We start from the raw sequence: 17739 nt of genomic DNA, 5'->3' as shown, positions 1-17739 counted from the left end.
TATGCAGTGAGTGAAAGCATACTGTACACAAGCCATCATAACGCCTTTTCTGTTTTGAGTACGCTATCTTGTGTTCAAACTTGATTCCATGTCTGGAAATATAAATGGTGACGGAGATTACTGCAAGCGCTATCAAATTCTCTGCATTTGATTGATTGAAATGAAGCTGAGTTAGAGGAACATCCATTTCAATGGTCTTTTGCAATGTCTTATCAACCTAAACACCATCATCACAAGCATGAGCCTCATTTGAGGGGGTGGGCCATCAACTACTAGCAAGGAGCCACAAAAATGGTGTGATGAACGATATGCTTTGACCTTCAAGTTCGCGGCGTATAACCTTTCATTGCAGTTTTGTGAATTACCTGCAACCACGTTTCATAAATTTCAGATTCAGTCTCTGAGGTTCAGTCTCAGGAAACTCCTCAGCATTTAAAGCGAGTAGCCCTCATCTGAGCACATCTCCTCCACTCGGGCAGTCGCCACCAACATGCAACCTCAGCCTCGCTGGACACAAATCTGTACCGAAAGCTTTGACACTTTCCCCGCAGTCAAGTTAGTTAGGTAGTCGCCTCTCGAATTACCATCGTGTGTTAGGTACGGCGTTTGAATCTGCAATTAAACCTTTGCCGGTGACTAGGCACCAACCATGTTGGTGATCCTCCCGGATGCACAGCTTAGAATCGCAGGACAACACCGCACAATCGTTAGCCCCGACGCGCAATCGAGCCAAGCTTCCGGTGAGCGTGCCATCCGCAACCCTAACGAATTACACACAACTACATGATAAAATGGACTAGCGGCTTTAGGAAAAGACTACAGCCATTTGATACTACCATTTCACCGGAAATTTGGCACGACTCCCCGTCGGAGCTAAAGATTGCATTGTCGATTTGCGGTGTCGGCGGTTCTCGCTTCCCCTCACAATTTCCAAAAATCAACTTAGCATAATCAATCCTTGTAATGACCCTTGTCACTCTGGGACCAACAACTACTCGTTAACAACAACGCTATCAATTCTAGGATCCTGCTTTGACCGTGATTGCACACGGATTTCCCTACTCCCCAATAAAAGTGCTTATTGTACTGGTATCCCTTCTGGATTATAGCATACGCTCAATGTAAAGTCATTGTACATATCGAGTTTATGCGTCCCAGCCATAAGGAGCAGTCCTTCAACAAAGACTCAGCCTTACGCCAAGGATCACCGCTATGGCGATGTCTCGCTCGGACGAGCAGCTCTGCCACGAAATTCCAGCCCTATGACAAAGCTTGTACCCCATCGACTGGATCGTAATCCAGACGGTGCACTGCAATCTTTAGCCCCGACGAGCAGTCGCGCCAAAGTTCCGGTGAGCCTTGTCAGCTGCTGAAGCCTATCACGCATGCTCATACGAAGTTCGAGGATGCTTATAGGTCAGCCTTATTTAAATCCTTTAAGCCACAGCTATTGACACTTGGGTCCTGTTTGTTAACAGCCTCAGCACTGCTTTCTCTAGCCCCGACGAGCAAGTCATGTCCTACTAAGCTTCCGGTGAGACTCGGTCAGGCCGAACCCTATCACACACACTCTCGCTTTCACGCTCAGAACCTCACCGTTCAACCAATAGCAAGCAACGCCTTCCAGCTTTGCAGATGGTCCAGATCTCTACCTGATCCGATTGGCTCTGATGGTGCGGTCTTCGACCGCTTGGGACGCACAAAGAATGTGTTTGGATTCTATCCCCGCTTCACTGCAATCCTTAGCCCCGACGAGCAGTCCAGCCAAACTTCCGGTGAGCTTCGTTAACCTATCACACGCATGATTCTATACGCTCAGGTATTTTTAAGGGACTAATAGCACGTAATAGCAGGCACCGCCCTTAAGCTTTGCAGATGGTCCAGACCTCTACCTAATCTAATTGGCTCTGATGGTGTGGTCTTCGAACGTTTAGGAGCTTGAGAAGAAGATCGTATACTGCCAATCCGCATCTGGGCACACTTCACTGCAACCTTTAGCCCCAACGAGGAGTCGTACCAAGCTTCTGGTGAACCTTCAGCCTCATCATTTGCACGAAATCGTTGTGCATTACTAGAGATCTTACATACCTTCAACCCCGGAACTGCTAGAGGCTGACTGTTCATTTGCACTGCTTTCTTTAGCCCCGACGAGCAATCGTGCCAAGCTTCCGGTGAGAGCCCGTCAGACTGAAGCCTATCCCACGCGTGCTCATGCAAGTTCGAAGACGCTTACAGTAGACCATCCGCTTGCTTGACAAGGAAGATATGGTCGACCTGTAAGCGTTTTAATTGTCCGCCGCTTTCACTGCAATCTTTAGCCGGACGAGCAGTTAAGCACAAGGCTTGACCTTAGCACACTGTTGCCTCTACGAAGGTAGGGCAGCCTTGCACCCACCATGCCAAACGCGCTTGGCAAAACTTCACTGCAATCTCTAGCCCCAACGAGCAGTCAAGAAGCACCCACATTTCTTCTGGGGTCAACGCGTTGCCCCACCGTTCTACTATCGCAGCTGTACTTTCTACTTCTCACCTCTCACTAATCCTCGCTGCAATGTCTAGTATTAGTAATTATTTAAGCGAACTCTCTGGTGAATCACTTTATTTCTTTGGCTAAGCTGCCACGCTGCCAAAACGTCTTATCATACAGTCAAGTTAGATTAGCTAGAGTTACTTCTGTGATTTTTCGCTTGATTACTTGTAGGGCGAAAGGTTACAGTGTCCCTCACTCACATAGGCTAACAGCACGCTAAGGCTGCTAAGGCGCGCTAGTAGGAGCTAGCTTTATTTAGTAAGGCCTTGGCAGATTGGGTGGCTCTGATTTCTAAGAATCTCGTCGCACTTCACTGCAATCTTTAGCCCCGACGAGCAGTCGCGCCAAGATTCCGGTGAGAGTAGCTGAAGCCTATTACACGCATCCTCATGCAAGTTCAAGGACGTTTATAGGTCAGCCTCATTTTAAACCTCTAAGCTATAGCTACACAGTAAGCTTCCGGTGAGAGTAGCTGAAGCCTATCACGCATGCTCTTACAGATTCGAGGACGCTTATAGGACAAATATCATGTAACAACGTGATGCCCGACAACACTGCAATCTCTAGCCCCAACGAGCACTCGCCCTAAACTACCGGTGAGAGAGCCGTCAGCCTACCACGCACAATCTTACACCCCAAGGAGCTTACTAGTAAACTAATAACATAGAGTAGTAGGCACCGCCGTCAAGACGTTTACCTGATCCGATTGGCTCTTATGCAGGTTGGTGGTAAAAGACGCCTTTCACTGCAATCTTTAGCCCCGACGAGCACTCCCGCCAAGCCTCCGGTGAGAGCTGAAAACATATGAAGAAGTTCATTGGGCGAATAGTAGCACGCACGAGATAGTGCGCAGCATGACTTACAACCCTCCTCCCGCGTGTGATATTTATATTCTTCTACTTCACTGCAATCTCTAGCCCCGACGAGCAGTTGGAGGCAAGGCCTACATACCTTAGTAGTCTTAGTCTAGCGTAAACGTCGCTACACCGTGCACTGATAGTCTTGTTCCTCTCCGGGATACTGTATGATCTAAACGACGTATAGTTCTTTTATTTCTAAAATGGGTATATCCTCTTTCTCTCCACTCTTTCGCCTCCCCCGCCCGCCATCTCACCCCCAGCCCCATCTCCTCCGTATCCATACACAACCCCTTCCTCGTCGTACCCTCCTCCACAAGCCCCAAGCCCCAAGCCCTTGCTTACGAGCCTACGACTACGAACTCCGCCTCCCATACGGCTCAAACGGAAACACCGCCGCTATCCCCGCCATAACCACATACAGCGCCGCACAAATATAAATCGGGACCGCCGTCCCCGTATCCGCGTACGTAGCTATTACAGCGCTTAATATACCCATGATGCGGTTTCCGCTGACCGCAAGCCCGTTTCCGGTCCCGCGGTGCGCGGAGGGGAGGACTTCGGGCGTGTAGGCGTATAGGGTGCCGTAGTAGATGTTGAGGCAGAAGTTGATGATGCAGGTGAAGGCTGTGTTTTGGGTTTCGGATCGGACCTTTTATCTTGCATTTAGTATAGGATTGAAAGGTTGGAAGGGGGTGGGAGGACTGCGGAAAAGGACCGGGGGAAAGACGAAGGAAGAGAAGGCGAAAAGGAGGGAAAACATACCTGCGTATACGCAAAAAAGAACACACACGTCACCAACGCGCCCACAACCATCGTGTACTTGCGCCCCAGCCACGGCCGACTGCACATCCACCCTGCGAGCACAGGCCCCCAGATGCCGCTGAAGTTGACGAGCGCGTAGTTCCGCCACGTGATGTAGTCGCTCTTCTGGCCGAACTGCGCCCCGCGGCTGGCGAGATACTGAGGCAGGAACACGTTATACAGCGGGTATGCAAGCCCGATCAACACCCAAGACCCCCAGATAAGCGACGTACTCCAGCCGATTCTGCGCGTCGCAAAAAGACCCTTCAGATGGATGCCGACCTCCGCAGGACTCCACTTGCTGCCCTCGCGGCGCCGAGTAATTTCTCCGCAGGCAGCCATCCGCTCGAGCGTGAGGCTACACGGTCGATTGTACTTGTTTGCGATGAAGAGCAGCGTTTCGACGGCCTCCTCGTCGCGGCCTTCGCCGATGAGGAACTTGGGCGTTTCTTTCAGCCGGATGATGGTGATGCGCGCGATGCTCATGGCGAAGACGAGCGCGCCTGAGGTGAACCAGACGTAGCGCCAGCCCTTGTTGTTGGCGTAGACGCAGGGCGGTGCATCGGGGTTAACGGAGGGGTCTTCGCAGGAGAAATTGGGGAGGAAGGCCCAGGCGAAGAAGCCGGCGATGAGTTGGCCGATGCCTATGTGCGTTAGCCTTTCCTTGCTCGTCCAAACACGGGATATCATATGTGAATGGGAGCTTGGAGTGCGACTCACCCCACCAGCACGCCATAAGCGTAAGCATCCACTGCTTGTTGCTAGGCAGATACTCCAAGAAAACAGCCGTGTCGAGCACCAAGTTGCCGCCTCCTCCGAAACTGCTCAAGCACACGAACAGCCCCAGTACGATCCAGTTCGGGCTGCTCCCCGCCACGATGGCGAAGATAGAGCAGATCATCAAGCTGACGTTGAAGGCGAATTTCCGCCCGATGATATCCGCAGTGATGCCTATGTCTCGTCAGTTTCTTCTTCTCACGCTTTTGCACTCGACAAGGCCCCTTCATTCCACAGAGGGAGAGACTCAGACTCACCCCAGAAACTCGCCCCAGCAAGCATGCCCACGTACGCCGCAACCGTCAGCCCGTTCGCCCACCCAGGATGGAACTCCAGCGCCGCCTTCCCCGCGATGATGCTCTGAATGAGCAAGATCAAGCTGTCGACGGCGTACCCAAAGCCATTCAGCACGAACAGCTTCCACTGATACCCCGTAAAGCCAATCTCGTCGATGGCATTGTTGACAAGGTGCATCTTAGCATTGAGCACAGGGTCAATGTGTTCCTGCGAGAGGATATCGCCCCTCCCAACAGACACATCATCGTTCGCGGTCTCGAGGTCACGCGACGGCTCGTCGAGGACATGGGGCTTCTTCTCGGTGGGAGTCGACGCCATGATGCTGGCCGTGGGGTCTATGATAAGTTTATCGAGTCGTAGAGCGCCTCATATACGCGCCTTCTTATCCCCAACTCTTCAATTGAAGTCGCCCGTTCACAATGTCTCTTTTCCGCTCTGAAATCCCGCAAACGCGACACTGTCGATCGTGCGCCCGCACGCGGGCACCACCACCTTTTTACGCCAGGAGCCCGCGGCGCGGCAATGGCAGAACCTTAGGCGGCTTCACAGCGCGTGTACGCTGCTCGTATGCATCAGCCCACGTGCGCGCGCGGTGATTGGCGCAGCGCGGCTAGATGGTCATGGTCGCCCAGATCCAAGGCTACGCCCACGCACCGTTCGAGGGCAGCTGCTCCGTTGCGGAAGGTGCGCCCCCGTTAGTCGACGCCTAAGGTCCTGCGTACCGTGTCGTCATTGGGCGCCACGGAGCCTGTACCGAAGCTGCTTAGGTCAAATCTTGGAGAGACGGCACAAAGAGGGGCTTGGCAAGCCCGACGTTGTGGGATAAGGTTGCATGGTCGCATGCCGTCACGCGGAGGATGCCAAGGGTGGAGGTAGGTACAACCAGCTTGTCCGGAAATCTGGAGCAGCGGGGCGCCTGATAGATCGCCTGCGAGACTGCCCTATCACAGGGCTCTTAATCGCGCGGGTCCGCGCAGTCCATGCTAGGCAGTGTTTGACATGTTATCAACATGTACGAAGGGCAGTGCTTGAACGTTATCAAGAGCAGTACGATAGCTAAGACGTACGTGCGAAATCTATCAAGACAACTGCACCAACAATTCGGTCCGTTCCGTCGTATCCGTACGTCGTAAACGCCATCTCTGTACGCATAACCGGCACAAGAACGCTTTCTCCAACGTGTGCCGTACGCGAGAGCTACAATGTAGAATATACACATACATGACATGCTGTCAGACCGAATGTCCCAAAACACTCTGAACGCCTTGCCAGGGGAGTATCGGGTATTGCCCACCAGCCCAGTGACGCCGTACAAAGAAAAGAACCCAAACACAAATAGAATGAAGCGCCGTAACCGTGCTGCTGACTTTTGAAATCTCATTGCTCCGTCGACGTCTGAGTCGTAGGTGTGTTCTCCGTGGTGCTTGCAATCGCGCTGTCGTTCGTCTCCACCGACGGGAAAGTGACCGGCGTGGGAGCGATCCTCCGCTTCTTCGTCCCTCTGCCCTCCTCGGCCTCAGGCACAGCTTGCAGGTCTCGTTTCTTGCGGGGCGACACATTGTCTTCACGCTCCGACTCGCTCCCTCTTCGCAGACCGCTAGCTCCTCCAGGAACACCGCTGACCGAGCTACTCGCACTATGAGTTCCGTGACCGTGTGCTGGGGTCAGCGGTGGTGTGAACATGGGAATAGCCCCTACGGGTCCTGTGTTTGCTGCTGCTAGGCTAGGCACTGCCGACATGGAAGGCGTAGGGGCGTTCATCACACCCATATCGCCTGCCCCCGGTGCGAACGACGAGGCTGTTGCAATGCTTGAAACCGAGTTGCTTCGAGTCGGACTGCCTGGCCTTGCAGGTATGAAGGAGCTCGGAGAGGCCGGAAAGCCTGCTGAAGGCTGCCTAGCCATCGCAGGTGCTGTTGCTGTATTCGATGCCGGCATGTTGGAAGTCGTGGGTGTCTGAGTGGGCGTACTGTTATTGGACGTTCGCGATGCTGCAGTGTCGATTGAGGGAGTATTCGAATGCCGCGATTCCTTTGCCAGTGGTCCATTGTACTTCTCGCCCAGCTCGCCTGGGGAAAACGTCAATGCCGAGCAGAAGCCATCAGAAGAGCTCATCAGCAAGGTAGATCCATCACTCGACCTTGGAATAGTTAGCATCCCTCCACATTAACGGATATTTTTAACTTACCACGTGAGATCAGTAAAAGTCGCGAAGTGCAAGTTGCTAACGATGCACAACGGCTTTTGCTGCTGCGTGTCGTATACGTGCACGGCATCCTGCGTCGCCACTGCATATATCATACGGTACGGCAAACTGAAGGCCGAAACTGGACCAGGGGGCGGGTTGCCTGACGCCCCAGCCTCGCTTTCTGCCGGCTTCGGGGATGCAGCAGCCATGCTTGGCGAAGGCGAGGGTGCGCTGGTGAGCGGCGGAGGATCCATCGATGCGTAGGAAGTGGGCGCCTTTGATGGCAGGGCGGGCTCGGGCAATGCAGGAATCTCATCATCGGCGGACGAGGTGTCAATTGTGATTTGCTTGGTGGGAGGATGGGTTTGGCGGAGGGTGTAGTAAATCGGCGAGCACCTCACAGCTACGGACGGTTTCTTGTGTCCGGGTAGGTACGCGACAGGCGGTTTGTTCAATCCGCCTCGGGTGTAAATGTACACAGTGTTGGTGATGTCCTCGGTGGTCTTGTTCGCATCTGCAAGCGACGGCAGCACGGTCTTGTACTGGCCTGCAGGGGTGAATAACAAGCTCCCGTCTGGCGCGAAAGTCAAACGTCGGAAGAACGATGTGAGGGTCTCGTTAGCATATATTGGCGCATTTCTAACTCCCGACAGAGCAGGGTGGTTGCCGGTTGCGAGACTGCCGATGCTGGGCGAATTAGGCATTACCGCAGGCAGAGGCATCGAAGGCGCCGGTGAAGCTGATCGCCGCACCGATGGGGACGAGCCGAACGAGGACCGGCGGCTGTGCGAGGTAGGTGGTGGATTCATCGGAAGAGCCAGCGACTGGGGAGTACCGGGTGCAGAGGGGGCGGGAGAACCAGTTGTTAGAGCCGACCCATGTGCGACAAACGACGCGCGACCTCCAAAGTCTGGCGGAGCAGGGCTATTCGAGGAGATTCTGCGTGCGGGAAGGTCCATTTTTGTGACTTTGCTGTGCGGATCTAGCGTGAACTCGCCGTTCTTGTTCTTCAAGCTGTAAATGTGCACCGATCGGTCCGACGACTGGGTCGCAACAAACTCATTCAACGGGTCCCATGCTACGCCCTGCACGTAATGGCTGTGTTCAGCGATTTGCCGTATCATTACCCCTGGTGTTGTTAGAAAATGTGCGTTTGGTTATTCTGAGCAAAGGCTGTACCTGTCTGGGCGTTGTATATGCGGGCCACATTGTCCATGCTGCCTGTGATGAAGAAGGCACCGTCGGGAGACCAGGCAAGGTCGTAGATCTCGGAGCCCATAGACCTGCACATGTGCTTGACCCTCCATGCTTCCTTGTCTTCGGGGCCGTCGTCTCCCAGTTGTCTCATTGGGGGGTTTTCGGAGGGTACCCAGAGGAGTACGACGCCATCGTCGCTAGCGGAGGCCAACACCTCACCTGCTTGCTGTTAGCCGCCATCCGAGCTTGTGTATGCGGAAAGGTACCTTTGGGGGCCCATCGTACAACATTTACAGCTTGTGAGTGCTTCACAAGGGTGGCCAGATAGCTGACTTTGCGCTCGTCGCCGTTGGCCTCGACCTTCCAGAGCTGCAGCCGTCAGCATCATCCTCAGCCGTCAGACGGTGTTTTTGACCTACCCTCACATTGTTGTCGCCGCCCGCCGTAGCCAATCGTCCTTTGCCGTGGGGCTCGAAGTGTGCCGAGTAGATTGGCGTGTTGTCATTGTGCCAGGACACGAGAAGCGGAGCAGCCTTCATTGTGAACGCTGCGGCTGCTCACCAGCCGTGCGAGGAGTTCCGATGTTCGTGTGGGATGTAAATGTGATGGAATTTAAGGCAGAAAATGCCGAGGAGGAGGCTACGCCGTGCTTGGATATGGGCGTGCTGTGAGAGGTGCGAGAGGTGCGTTCGGTCGTGGAAGGGTGCGGAGGTGCTGTTCGCGGGTGAAGCAAGCGTAGGCGATCAGACACGGAACCAGGAGGAAGGCTGTTTGAGCAGGCGGCCCCGTCGCATGCCGGGTGCAGTGCTGGTATAAGAGAAAGTGAAGAGTGGATACAGTGCAGGCTACGGTGCTGCGGAACAATTGCTCTCAGCGCATGCGTCCGAGTGTTCTCGGGTGGTTGGCTGGCTGGAGCTTCTTCGCTGGTCCACACGAACTGCTCGCGGTTCGCGAGCTTCGACTAGCCTCTTGGAGCCTTGATTGGCCGTTTCACCAGAACGACGCGACACAGCACGTCCTTCACTTTGTGCGCCTGAGGGGCAGACGAAGACGTCCTGTGCTTGTGCCTGTGCCGCCGGGAAGCTGCTGTTCTTTACGACGCCTGCTTCCTGCCATCCTCTGTTTCAACGCCTGCCCTCTGCAATGCAGACCGCTGAAGTCGGGCTGAAAGAAGCAAGCAGGCACGCAGCCACTCAACGGCCAAGGCGCGGCGCTGAGTATACTGACTGCTGCATGCGCCGCTCGTCGTGCGAGGGATTGCAGACCGCCTGATGTTCGGTGAACGGGTGTCCTGAGTCCTTGCGAGTGCATTGCAGGCGTCTGCTGCTGCGACGAATGAGGCTGCTCGTCCACCGGGCTGCCAGCACGCTATTCGCACCCACAACCACAGGAGGCATGTCATTGAGCTAGCCAAGGCGAGAGGAACCATCGGAGATGGGTTGCAGTTGCAGAGGTCGACTAGGTGGATGCGTAATGGGAACCCCAAACCTGCTGCTGCGCGATCCAAAGAGCGATCGGGCCAATGCGAGCTCGCGGCGGCACTGTGACCACCCTTACATACCTAAACGCCCCATCGGACCTGTTTAACGTGCAGTTACAGCGGGCGTGTTGGGAAATGGTCATTGCATCGTGAGAAAACTAGGTTTGGCACCGCCTGTGGCTTGACGGTGGCGACGAAACTTTGATGCTGTCTCGGCCGCTTCGGTGAGCGACAAAAGCCCACAATTTTGCTTTGGGGAATCGGTTTCTTGTTGCATTTGACAGCAGACTTCGATCCTCGCGGTGAAACATCTACAGCATAGCATTGATCCTCACTTCGATCCTCGCATACTGTTGTGAGTCAACTCTCGACTAAGTCTCAGGTAGACGACCAGCCGAAGTCTTACGCCCGGCACTTGCATACCCTCAACCCTGGAGCTGCCGTCAGCACGCCCCGTTCTTCCCACTCGCGCTCGTTGAGGCATGGAGATAGCTTCAGGCGCCGACATGCCCGCCGTGTCTGGCCTGTCGAGAGCGGCTGCCTTTACTGGCTGCTGTTGCCGCTGGTCTGTACTCGTTCGAAACACCTACTACCGTTTCTATTCGAGGTTCTCACGACTCTCGCTGTGGCGCGACGATTGTCCGTTTACGATCGCCGAGATTGTGCGAGCTGGCCAGCGTCCATGCAAGGCTTCATCTTGCGGATCTGCTTTGCTTGAAGCACCTTAAAACCGGGGTCTGCCGCATCTTATTTTATCCCCACCGCCTTCAGGAACTCATCCCGCCTCTTCTCCTGTAGCCCTTTGACCACTTCTGCCATCGTCTCCACTTCCCGGATTCCGGCACCGTGTTCGAATTCCCAATGCTCAGCCTCCTCGTACCGCACCTGGAAAGCTTGCCAGTTCTCGGCCTTCAGAGTATCAACGTGTTCGGTAACAGCTGTAGCGGGACCGGAGAACAACATGACGCCCGGATAGCCAGGTTTGGTGATGCCGGATATCGATGTCGGAGACAGCGCAAGTTTCCGTTTTGACAGAGCGAGGAGGTGATGCAGCCAGATGATGACCGTCTTGTTTGGTGCGGAAATTTTTGAAGCGTTGGAATGCGCCTCAGCATCGTGTTCTTTTTGAGCAACGGCACTATTCGCCTCAAGCAGACTCTGGAAGGACGCAATGATGGCGTCCAGTGCTTCCTCGCCTTCTGTAAGCCCTAGATCCTTGATCGCAGACCGCATACGCTCTCGCACATCGTTCTTCTGCGAATCTCTTGCTCCAAAGACGTCGGGGAATGCCGAGTCCGGGTAGTCCTCTGGTATCCTCAACTGCAGCAATGCCCCGCCTTCCGCTGTGAATTTGAGGTCGCGACTCTTGGACTCATAGGCGATTTGTTCGGGGTACATGGCCTCAAGGAGCTCCAGTTCCATCCCAAAACGCGACTCATCATCATCTTGAGGCATGGTATGCTTACGGCAGCGATCATGCGCGACTGTATTTGCGGGTGAAGCTCAGAAGCTCTCGCTTGACTGCAATTCGAGGTACACAGGCGATGACGTCATATTCATTGCGTCTGGCAAGCATCCGACCCGCCTCCACTACATAGCGAGCGACGGAAACATCATCTGTATATCGCAATACGTTACATCTAGATATCGGTTGTATCTTCTCGCGAACTTACTCATTCTCGCGTTGCGTAGAACACCAAGATGAGCAAGATCACCGTTGTCTTACGCGGCTTAACACAACACAGCCCCAGCGCGAGGTAATCTCGTGCAAAAATTTGGAATGAGGCTCGTACTGAGGGTCGGAGTTGACAGTTTTAGAACACATGTCGGCGGATCTCAAATCTCATCTAATTTGAAGGGCGCTGCGAGGGCTCCACTATACGAAGGGCGGACAACTCGGAGGCTACAAGAACAGCTTGCACGAGAACACCATACAGCAAGCAGCCTCACAGTTCCTAACGCGACCATTGAAAATCCTCATCGCCTTGGATCCCTCAGCATACGATCGAAAATCGAGCGCTACTAAAAGTTGAGATAACTACAACCACCTTCCCTCCCTAAGCCCTGGTCGCCATCCGCTCTTTCCAAACACGCCAACTACCGAATTTCCTAATGTCCCCCAAGCCACTCACCCTCATGACCGGCGCAACCGGCCACATCGGCTTCCGCACCCTCGTCGTCGCCCTGCGCGCCAACTACGCCGTCCGCATCGCAATCCGCAAACCAGACCAAGAAGCCAAAATCCGCAATGCACCCTCCATCCACCCCTACCTCTCCTCTCTCTCCTTCATCCTAGTTCCCCATATGGCCGCCCCAGGTGCTTTCACCTCCGCGATCAAGGACGTCTCATACGTGATCCACGTAGCCTCCCCTATCCCGCTCAAACCGGATGTTAAGGAGCAGCTCGGAGAAGGCAAGAGCTTCAGAGAAGTCCTGTACGATCCCGCTGTTAAGGGGACTTTGGAAATTTTGCGCGCTGCAGCGAAGCAGGAGGGAGTGAAGCGTGTCGTTGTCACTGCCTCGGGGAATATTCTCGCCTGCACGGTCGGCATTCCCAACTGCGCACCTACGGATATCCGACCCTGTCCTTCCGACGAAGAAGCAGATGCTGTGACGATTGCGGGCCAGGCGTATAAGGAGAGTAAGATCCTGGCCGTTAGTGCGGCGCAGAAATTCATGAGAGAGGGAAAAAGGGGGTTCGATGTCGTGATTGCGTGTCCGGGGTATGTTCAGGGCGCGCATGAGCTGGCGGGGAGCGTGGAGGACTTGATGACGAGCACGAGCCGGGCGACAGTTGACATCGCTACGGGAACAGATCTCGGCATGCCGCCTCTTGCGCCGCCGTTGCATAACCAGATTTGGGTGGAGGATGTGGCGAGGGCGCATGTTGAGACATTACAGAATGGGAATGTTAAGTCAAATGAAGTTTTGGTGTTAAGTGGGAACGGGGAGCATAGCGCGAGTTGGGAGGAGGTTGCGAAAATGGTTACGGAACAGTTCCCGAAGGAAGTGGAAGACGGGGTTTTGAAGCCGAAGATGGATCAGAAGGGTTTTAGTATGCCGTTTGATGGAACGGGGACGCAGGAGAAGCTGGGGTTCCAGTTTGCACCGGCGTCAGCGTGGGTTAAGGAAACGGTGGAGCAGTATCTCCAGCTGCGGGGGAAGGAAGCAGCGTGAGACTCATCAGATATCAGAATTCGTAGTACACTTGAACTAGTATGTGTGCGTCCATTTCGTTGTGCTCACAGCCCGCTCATAGCTCGTATAACTAGTGTTAACACCGCCTATGCTTCGTCGCTAAAAGCACTACCCAAGGCGCCACATCTCCAGCCGCAGAGTCTACCCTCCTCTTTCCTCTCTAGTCTCTTGACACCTCCACACCAGACATAAGTTGAAGTATCTCCCTTTCCTACTCCTGCTCCTCAAATCCCAGCTTCACATCATCAGATCTTGCCTTTTGCGCAACAGGATCACTGGCTCGCGACAGGCCTGTACTACCCGAGAGCACACCGGCGCATAAGATCAACTGCTCGGCTTCCTCGAGAACCCCAAGTATCCTCTGCGTATCTCAGACACCCGAACTCCTCTACCTCTCCCACCGAAATCCCTCCCTCTCCTCCTCTTCATATCCCCGCTCCTGCCCCTCCGATTCCGCACTCATCTCCTTCACTCTCCGCCTCCCTTTCCCCCTCCTAATATGGCGGGGCGAGGCGTGGACATCGTTAGAATGGTCTGGGGTATGATTACGGCGGGAGATAGTGGAGGGGATAATGGGATACTGGGGAGGAATGTGTGCGGCAGTCATAACTGGAGACGACTTCGGATTGTTACTGTCGTTTGCTTGCGTTTGTGAGGTACTGGACTGGGTGTAGTTTGGTAGGCTACATCATACGCTCGAGGAACTCGTAATTTCATGTGCGTATAGATATGGCCGATGCGACACCTGTGGTGCTGTGCACGTGATGATGAGTTTCCCAATCATCTCCACTTCTATCATTCGATCGCTACTCACTTCAAGCTTGACGCGCCATGAGTGCGACCCACAGTACCTCACACGAGGCTTTCATCCAGCGAATGCTCTTCTCGCTATGCAAACGACAGCCGGTATGTAATTCCTACATGTGCTCCTCGCAGCGCAATCGTACCTCCCTCTATCAAAAGCCAAAACGCCAGTACAATGCTACCCAAATGCTACATGCGCGATATAACGCGAGCGCCTAAAAGCGCCCTACAAACCTCATTAAAACGCAATGGGTATCGTGCTAAACACAGCGCCACACCGCCTTAACGCCGAACAAAAACGAGAGTCATCTTCCCACGTTCCGTCGGACTACACCACCGACCGCGGATCGCCAGGTCAGCTCTGCCCTATAGACCTCGGCGTCTCACTCCGCCCCACCCCGGCGTGTCACTCCTCCCCAAACTCGCCCTCTTCGACCCCTCCCCTGGCTCTGACCCAGACTAGTCCTCTTCGATATCTCGCTCGGCCGTCTGAACGTCCACCGTGACTCCTTAGGCTGCACGACTTCCACCTTCTGCGTCACCTCTTTCGTCTGCACGATACGCTCGCGCGCCATGCTGGTGCGGCTTTTCCACGAGAAGATACTCGAGAGCGCCATGTCGTCTTCGGTCGTGCTCTTGCTGCGGCGGAGGTACTTCTTCCAGTCTTTGTTATCGTATTTCTTAGACGATCTGTTGGAGTCCTTGGAATTGGCGTCAGGCTGGGCGACGATTTCGGTTGTGAATTGCAGCTCTGCGCTGGGGGTGAGTTGGAGGGGACGAGGGGGCGTTCGGAGTGCATGGTTCGGGCGGGGGAGTACGAAGTGCGGCGGTCGGAGTCGGAGCGTTTGCGGGACGGGGAGCGAGAGCGCGTGTGTGCTTCTTCTGGTCTGGATGTACTTTTACTAGCTTCGGAGCTGTCGAGCGTGTCGTCGAGGGACTTCCCCGGTATAGTGAGGGTGGTGGGATTGGTGGGTAATTGCAATTCGAAAGCTGTGAGGCGGACGGTAGCGTGTGTCCGCATGTTGAGGGCTGCGATGAAGCGCTTGGTCCGCGGTATGGTAGCTTGGAGCACGGAAAGATGGGTGACGCAGCTGTTGGTATTAGCAAATTGATAGTGGATAGGAGGAATACTGTGCTTACAGGGCCCACAATACACGGCCGAATGACTCGTCTGTTCGTATTAGCGGTGTGGAGATGCCGTGCACAAGTGGACTCACAAGTAACGTCGGGATCTAGAATGTGGCGTGCTACGGAGCTGAGCTGTACGGCGGCAACGCACGCGACGCTGTGCTGTTAGCATTACATTGTTGTATGGGAGTGGCGGACGTTACTTACATTATGCGTGAGCCGAATAGCGCCACCACCAGAATACGCCGGTCTTGGTCCATCAGCAGTTTCCAGAGCGTGGGCAGGATCCAGGTGCCCAGGGTGATGTCGGTGATGATGTTCATGATAATGACGGGATAGTACATCATTCCTTTCGTCGGGCAGTCGTCGGGCACGAAAACCCAGGGCTCCGGCAGACCACACTGGAAGGCTATTGCGAGTATCGAAAAGACGCCCCAGAAAGTGACCATGCCGAACACTATGTTGTAATGTTTTTCTTTTCGAGGTGCGACACGCTCGCATAGTTGCAAAAAAGATACCTTAGCCGACCATTGTGCGGCCAGGCCGAGCAATTCTCCCGCGTACATTGTCTGTTACGCTAAGTGGTTAGCCCAAACTTAAAATCATACATAAAACCGGGTGCTTACTTTGTAGTAAATGTTCAAATCATCTGGAGGAACCTTGGCCATTCTCTTCCCTAAGCCGTTGTTACTCGCGATGTGGAAGCACACCGAGCTCGCGACGGCCAGCACCTACGAAGCTTAGCAAGGCTGAACACAAAAACCGACGTTTTGCTTACCACACTGAGCGCAAAAGAAGTATCATCCTTTTTCAAGTACAGCCGGTTGCTCCAAGCAAGTCCAAATCGGATACCCGCAGCCAGCACAGTGATGAAAATAAATGTGTAGGCAATGATGATGATGAGGGAGCCGCGATCATCCGACGTCAGAGGATGTAGCGCTGGCTTGTTCGGCGGTACGGCGGCCATGGTACGAACTGGAGAGAGATGGCGCGCATGTAGGAGGCCAGTGCCTTAGATCTGTCGAACAGCAGACAGCGGCATCACCGCACCTTTTTCTCGACAGCTGGACAGGATCGCGTGGTGTGTGAGGGATACGGGGAACGTCTCAGCTGCACAATGGCATTCATCTTGCAGGGAACATGCTGAGAGCACCAATGGGTCGGTCCGGAAAAGACGGCAGCATCCTTCCGCAATGTCACCGACAGGGCTTCGTGGAAGGACTCGCCCTGTTTACTTCTTCTGTGTCCTCTCAGGGTTTGGCGTGGGATGTCGAGTCGTCGGTGCGTGAAACGGGCGCTGGCGGCTCGCACGACGCTAGACGGGGAGGCGGCTTCCCCGCGCCTAGTCGCCGCTCGAAGCCTCCGCTGAAGCTCCCACTGGTTCCCGTACGCTATCATCTCCGGCCTCCTAGGCTCGGCACTGCACTGACGGTGTATGCTACTCCGCGATGCTATCCTCAAACGTGTCTTTGCAGCCCAACGGATGGAGGCGGACCGAATGATGCGTGCGCCGCAAAAGAAAAGCGTGCCCGATGTCTGAAGCCCGAGCTCGGCATTTCACCCTGCTGCATGCGACGCGGCAGAAGAAAGCTCGACTATCCGAACCAGGGCATGATTGGCATCGCTTACAGTGAGGATGGAAAGGATCACTGCAGGCTCGCTGTGCGTTCGCGGTTGTCCTCGTGTCAAGATGCAGGCATGCTACGAGCTTGCTATAGTTCGAATGAATCAGGAATCTGATATCGGAACATATCTCCGATAGCATGGGCAACGAATTACTACTCCAATCTTGACCACGGACGACCTTGGCATCAAAGGCGATAGGGCCATTGTCGACCTTCATCGCCTCTGTCAACGCTACTGACGCTCCGGTGGCCTGATCAAAGAATCGGAGACTCTATCGGCGTCCTCGGCGTCCACTACTCTGGTATACCATCTCAAAAGTTATTCCTGTTCGAGCTGCTGCAATGAGGGAATACTCGTGTTCCTGCGCGCGTAGACTTCGGCTAGGACGCCCACGCGAAATGTGGAATCTCGCGGATACGAATCACTGTCAAGCGAGCGCGTGCGTGGCGTTGTGCGTATGCGTCGCAGGCTCGAGTACCATCACACCCTAGTACTTACAACCCAACAGTAAGCATGTATCTTCGAAGCACATGCTCTGAAGCCTGTCACTCTCTAAACACAGTACACAAGCGATGCACTAATCTCATATAACTCGCATGCCCCGATCATATCCTAGCCCTGTCAAGGATCGCGTCGTGGGGGGTGCGCTGGATGGAGACTGATGCATTTCAGCATGCAGGGAGACGGTCCTTTGCGGCCCCTGCCAGCCAGGGTGCAGAATTTCCCCGCTGCAGGAGCCGCTACTTGACACCATGATTCATTTTGTCCGGGGCCTGCGAGAACAAAAACGACTCGAGGACGCGGCTGTGTCCTGTTCTTAACCACTGCGCTGGGAGCTTTAGAGTTCACCCTT

At 54.5% G+C, this 17739-nt stretch overlaps 5 protein-coding genes across 5 annotated transcripts; 1 reads left to right on the top strand and 4 right to left on the bottom strand.

Moving 5' to 3' along the window:
- Nucleotides 1-3742: 3742 nt before the first annotated feature.
- Nucleotides 3743-5583, bottom strand: FGR2 (Filamentous Growth Regulator; the record flags this gene model as incomplete). The annotated part of the gene is made up of 4 exons (XM_056212079.1): nucleotides 3743-4039; nucleotides 4153-4835; nucleotides 4912-5142; nucleotides 5226-5583. 4 exons carry the CDS (start codon nucleotides 5581-5583, stop codon nucleotides 3743-3745), a joined length of 1569 nt encoding a protein of 522 aa, XP_056075552.1.
- A 1059-nt stretch (nucleotides 5584-6642) lies between these two features.
- Nucleotides 6643-9189, bottom strand: CAC2 (Chromatin assembly factor 1 subunit; the record flags this gene model as incomplete). The annotated part of the gene is made up of 5 exons (XM_056212078.1): nucleotides 6643-7405; nucleotides 7454-8582; nucleotides 8633-8869; nucleotides 8917-9019; nucleotides 9070-9189. 5 exons carry the CDS (start codon nucleotides 9187-9189, stop codon nucleotides 6643-6645), a joined length of 2352 nt encoding a protein of 783 aa, XP_056075551.1.
- A 1688-nt stretch (nucleotides 9190-10877) lies between these two features.
- Nucleotides 10878-11585, bottom strand: N0V89_003275 (uncharacterized protein; the record flags this gene model as incomplete). The annotated part of the gene is made up of 1 exon (XM_056212077.1): nucleotides 10878-11585. One exon carries the CDS (start codon nucleotides 11583-11585, stop codon nucleotides 10878-10880), a length of 708 nt encoding a protein of 235 aa, XP_056075550.1.
- Nucleotides 11586-12242: 657 nt separating this feature from the next.
- On the top strand, nucleotides 12243-13307 carry N0V89_003274 (uncharacterized protein; the record flags this gene model as incomplete). The annotated part of the gene is made up of 1 exon (XM_056212076.1): nucleotides 12243-13307. One exon carries the CDS (start codon nucleotides 12243-12245, stop codon nucleotides 13305-13307), a length of 1065 nt encoding a protein of 354 aa, XP_056075549.1.
- Nucleotides 13308-14515: 1208 nt separating this feature from the next.
- N0V89_003273 (uncharacterized protein) lies at nucleotides 14516-16227 on the bottom strand (the record flags this gene model as incomplete). Its single annotated transcript, XM_056212075.1, has 7 exons — nucleotides 14516-14883; nucleotides 15030-15223; nucleotides 15273-15303; nucleotides 15350-15417; nucleotides 15468-15829; nucleotides 15887-15991; nucleotides 16039-16227. The coding sequence occupies 7 exons, from the start codon at nucleotides 16225-16227 to the stop codon at nucleotides 14516-14518; spliced, it is 1317 nt and encodes a 438-aa protein (XP_056075548.1).
- Nucleotides 16228-17739: the final 1512 nt, after the last annotated feature.

Source organism: Didymosphaeria variabile (assembly GCF_027946475.1).
Source record: "Didymosphaeria variabile strain IMI 356815 chromosome Unknown scaffold_2, whole genome shotgun sequence".
In the NCBI taxonomy this organism is placed as follows: Eukaryota; Fungi; Ascomycota; class Dothideomycetes; order Pleosporales; family Didymosphaeriaceae; genus Didymosphaeria; species Didymosphaeria variabile.
The sequence above is the reverse complement of the archived record's forward strand: the minus strand, read 5'-3'. Positions and strand labels throughout refer to the sequence as shown.